Source organism: Argentina silus, assembly GCF_951799395.1.
Source record: "Argentina silus genome assembly, chromosome: X".
Classification (NCBI taxonomy): domain Eukaryota; kingdom Metazoa; phylum Chordata; class Actinopteri; order Argentiniformes; family Argentinidae; genus Argentina; species Argentina silus.
Genome location: NC_139653.1, coordinates 48,228,907 through 48,233,906, shown reverse-complemented (window position 1 = coordinate 48,233,906; position 5,000 = coordinate 48,228,907). Strand labels below are relative to the sequence as shown.

The 5,000-nt window shown below is 46.5% G+C and overlaps 1 protein-coding gene across 1 annotated transcript in view; it reads right to left on the bottom strand.

Moving 5' to 3' along the window:
- The window catches only part of cacna1ea (calcium channel, voltage-dependent, R type, alpha 1E subunit a), a gene marked incomplete at both ends in the record, with an annotated part of 132,868 nt that overhangs the window by 53,006 nt on the left and 74,862 nt on the right, over positions 1-5,000 (bottom strand). Inside the window, 2 exons of the mRNA XM_083694773.1 lie at positions 4,376-4,534; positions 4,749-4,852. Coding sequence (XP_083550899.1) covers positions 4,376-4,534; positions 4,749-4,852 — 263 coding nt within the window. The remainder of the gene's footprint in view (positions 1-4,375; positions 4,535-4,748; positions 4,853-5,000) is intronic.

The following is a 5,000-nucleotide window of genomic DNA, read 5'->3' as shown; positions in this document are numbered from 1 at the left end:
CGCTGTCATGCAGCAAGAACGGAGAGACTAAGACTGAGTTTCTTCCCCCATGCCATCAGGATCATCAACAATGACCCCACCAGTGCCCCCCTCAAGTCGGTCACACACTCACTGACATCATAACACATATGCACACACATAATTATCCATGGCAGACTCATCCTCCACTGTAATTATCTGCACTGTCAACCTGTCATTGCCATTGTATATTGCCATTCCATTGCGTACATTGCTTCACCGCTGTTTATACTGCTTATACTGTTTATATTGTTAATACTGTTCATACTGTATATATTTTTTATTACTTCTATTTTATTTTATTTTATTCTATTTTAAAACTTATTGTTGCACTACTCTGTGGCACTGTCACTTTTGCATTTCACTGTATACTTGTATGCACGTGACGAATAAAGAATCTTGAATCTTGAGGTATTGTAGATTTATTTATGAGGTATTGTAGGTATTGTATTCATTTATTCAGGGGAGTCCCTTTGAGACCAAGGTCTCTTTTTCAAGGGTTCCCTAATTACAACATATATACACATCACTATTATTGACATCAATATTTTTAAAAAGACACAATTTACACAAGCAATACAAAGTTGAGGGCTATGAGGTATTGTAGAGGCCTATGAGGTATTGTAGAGGCCTATGAGGTATTATAGAAAGCTTTGAGGTATTGTAGGGGGCTATGCAGTATTATAGAAAGCTTTGAGGTATTGTAGAGGCCTATGAGGTAGTTTAGGGGGCTATGAGGTATTATAGAAAGCTATGAGGTATTGTAGGGGCTATGAGGTATTGTAGGGGGCTATGAGGTATTGTAGGGGGCTATGAGGTATTGTAGGGGGCTATGAGGTATTGTAGGGGCTATGAGGTATTATAGAAAGCTATGAGGTATTGTAGGGGGCTATTAGGTATTGTAGAGGCCTATGAGGTATTGTAGGGGGCTATGAGGTATTGTAGGGGGCTATGAGGTATTGTAGGGGGCTATGAGGTATTGTAGGGGGCTATGAGGTATTGTAGAGGCCTATGAGGTATTGTAGGGGGCTATGAGGTATTGTAGGGGGCTATGAGGTATTGTAGGGGGCTATTAGGTATTGTAGAGGCCTATGAGGTATTGTTGGGGCTATGAGGTATTGTAGGGGGCTATGAGGTATTGTAGAGGCCTATGAGGTATTGTAGGGGGCTATGAGGTATTGTAGGGGGCTATGAGGTATTGTAGGGGGCTATGAGGTATTATAGAAAGCTATGAGGTATTGTAGGGGGCTATGAGGTATTGTAGGGGACTATGAGGTATTGTAGGGGGCTATGAGGTATTGTAGGGGCCTATGAGGTATTGTAGGGGGCTATGAGGTATTATAGAAAGCTATGAGGTATTGTAGGGGGCTATGAGGTATTGTAGGGGGCTATGAGGTATTATAGAAAGCTATGAGGTATTGTAGGGGGCTATGAGGTATTGTAGGGGACTATGAGGTATTGTAGGGGGCTATGAGGTATTGTAGGGGGCTATGAGGTATTGTAGGGGACTATGAAAGTATTGTAGGGGACTATGAGGTATTGTAGGGGGCTATGAGGTATTGTAGAGAGCTATGAGGTATTGTAGGGGGCTATGAGGTATTGTAGGGGGCTATGAGGTATTATAGAAAGCTATGAGGTATTGTAGGGGGCTATGAGGTATTGTAGGGGACTATGAGGTATTGTAGGGGACTATGAGGTATTGTAGGGGGCTATGAGGTATTGTAGGGGGCTATGAGGTATTGTAGAGGCCTATGAGGTATTGTAGGGGGCTATGAAGTATTATAGAAAGCTATGAGGTATTGTAGGGGGCTATGAGGTATTATAGAAAGCTATGAGGTATTGTAGGGGGCTATGAGGTATTATAGAAAGCTATGAGGTATTGTAGGGGGCTATGAGGTATTGTAGAGAGCTATGAGGTATTGTAGGGGGCTATGAGGTATTGTAGGGGACTATGAGGTATTGTAGAGAGCTATGAGGTATTGTAGGGGGCTATGAGGTATTGTAGAGGCCTATGAGGTATTGTAGGGGGCTATGAGGTATTATAGAAAGCTATGAGGTATTGTAGGGGGCTATGAGGTATTGTAGGGGACTATGAGGTATTGTAGGGGGCTATGAGGTATTGTAGGGGGCTATGAGGTATTGTAGAGGCATTGTTCTGAGGTGTACTGTGTTTATTTTTGTCTTTAATTACACAGCCTGCCATGTTGACTTGAGCTACGCCTCCAGGTGCAGCCAGGCATGGTATTGTCTTCTTCAGCTCTGTTAGGTAGAGGAGCTATTGTCATCCTGACTACTGAACACACACTGCCTGGGATGTGAGTGAGTGTGTGTGTGTGTGTGTGTGTGTGTGTGTGTGTGTGTGTGTGTGTGTGTACATGCCTCTGTGTGTGTGTGTGTATGTGTGTGTGTGTGTGTGTGTGTGTGTACATGCCTCTGTGTGTGTGTGTGTGTGTGTGTGTTTGTGTGTGTGTGTGTGTGTGTGTGTGTGTGTGTGTGTCTGTAGGACATATGCACGGCCTGTCATTATGACTGTGGAGCCCTCTGAGGAAATAATAACCCCTTCTTGTGTGGGTTCTGTGACAACCTGCTGATAAAGATTGTTATGGTTTATAGAGGGTGTTTACATGAAACAAACCCAGGAGTCACCTCTTCACCACAGCAAAGTAGGTGTTTAAAATGATTAAATATCACCAAAGCAAATTGGAAAAGCTAAGGTATAAACAAATAGCACATACTCTACCGTATACTTAAAGTCGGATTGAAATGGAAATCAGTAAATGACACTCCTGCCCCAAATATTTTTTCTATTGTTGTTCTTGGCTTTCAATGGTTCAATTTAATATCTACGTTGATGTCCGAGGGTGAAGTTAATGTGATTGTCTCCAGTCATGATGAGGTAGTGGTTAGGTGTGCCGGCCTCCACTGTAAGGAGCAAAGCGGTGTGCCCCAGCAATGGATACAGCGATGTTAGCTTAGCAGCGTAGGCAGTACAGTTCAATACATTTGTTACCGGTCAATATCAGGTAGGCTATGATGTCAGTGAGTAGTGCACTGTAAATACAGTAATCTGTGAAATTGGATATTGTTGAATGGGTAGCTAGTTCTAGCTAGCAACCAGCTGTAACAGTGATTGGCTAGATGGGCTGTCAGTCAGCCACCAAGGATACACACCCAGTCAGTCCTTTGAAATAACGTTGAAATGTAGGTTTCCGCTACAATGTTGTTGCTCTGAGATAACGATATGCATGATAAAAAGTCATTCAGTCCGACTTTAACAAATTAGAATGTACCTGATATGAAATATCACAGAATCGTATTATAAAACAAGCCCTGGATAAATACCTGGGAGTCCACATCACAGAAGACCTGACCTGGACTACCCACATCAGTACACTGGTGGGAAAGGCAAGGCAACGCCTGTTCCATCTCAGGCAGCTGAGGAAATTTAGGAAGTCTCCCGGAGGATCCTTCATTCCTTCTACTCTGGAGCTGTGGAGAGCATCCTGGCTGGCAACATCACCGTCTGGTACGGTAACAGCATGGCCCAGGACAGGCGAGCTCTGCCAAGGGTGGTACGCCTGGCAGAAAAGACCATGGGAGCTCCAACCCCCCCTCTCCATGTTCTGTACACCAGGAGGTGTAGGACCAGAGCCTGCAGGATAATGAAGGACCCTCACCACCCGAAAAACGGACTGTTCCAGCTGCTGCGGTCAGGCAAACGCCTTCGCTGTCATGCAGCAAGAACGGAGAGACTAAGACTGAGTTTCTTCCCCCATGCCATCAGGATCATCAACAATGACCCCACCAGTGCCCCCCTCAAGTCACTCACACACCCACTGACATCATAACACATATGCACACACATAATTATCCATTGCAGAGTCATCCTCCACTGTAATTATCTGTACTGTCAACCTGTCATTGCCATTGTATATTGCCATTCCATTGCGTACATTCACCGCTGTTTATACTGCTTATACGGTTTATACTGTTTATACTGTCTGTCTATCTATCTCTCTCTCTATGTCTTTCTCTCTCCCTCGCTCCATCTTTCCCTTCTCTCTCTCTCTCTCTCTCTCTCTCTCTCTCTCTCTCTCTCTCCCCCTCTTTCCCTTCACTCTCTTTTCTCTCTCTGTCTCTCTCTCTCTCACCCAGGATGTTGGGCAGGGCCAGACAGGGGTAGAGTGGGCCAGACAGGGGTAGCGTGGGCCAGACAGGTGTACAGGTATCTCACCGAGTATGTTGGGCAGGGCCAGACAGGGGTAGAGAGGGTCAGACAGGGGTAGAGTGGGCCAGATAGGGGTAGAGTGGGCCAGATAGGGGTAGAGTGGGCCAGACAGGTGTACAGGTATCTCACCGAGTATGTTGGGCAGGGCCAGACAGGTCTTGTGGAGTTTCCCGCTGTAGAACTCGAGGCCGATGATGGCAAACATAAGGATGGCAAAGAAGAGCAGCAGGCCGATCTGGAGCAGAGGGACCATGGCCTTCATGATAGACTTGAGGACTATCTGTAGACCTGGGGGGAGGGAGGGGGGGGGGGTTGGGAGGGGGGGGGTGAGGTTGGGAGGGAGGGAGGGAGGGGGAGGGGGGGGAGGGAGAGAGAGAGAGAGGCAAACAGACAGACAATGGTCACAAAGCCAACAATGAATCAGTCCCTCCATGCTGCATATATCCTATCCACATGTACCCATGGATCTGTCTCCCTGTGGCCGATGGTGTGGCATACTCACTGGGGATGCCAGAGACCAGTTTGAGGGGTCTCAGCACTCGGACGGCCCTGAGGGTCCGCAGGTCCACAGGGATGTTCATGTGAGCTCCCGCCGTGGCCAGGATGCTACAGAGACATGGAACACATTTGAGGATCTGGTGATTTGAAACAGTACTCCATTAACGCACGCACGCACGCACGCACGCACGCACGCATGCACGTGTACAAACACACACAGACACACACACACACACACACACGCACGTGTACACAC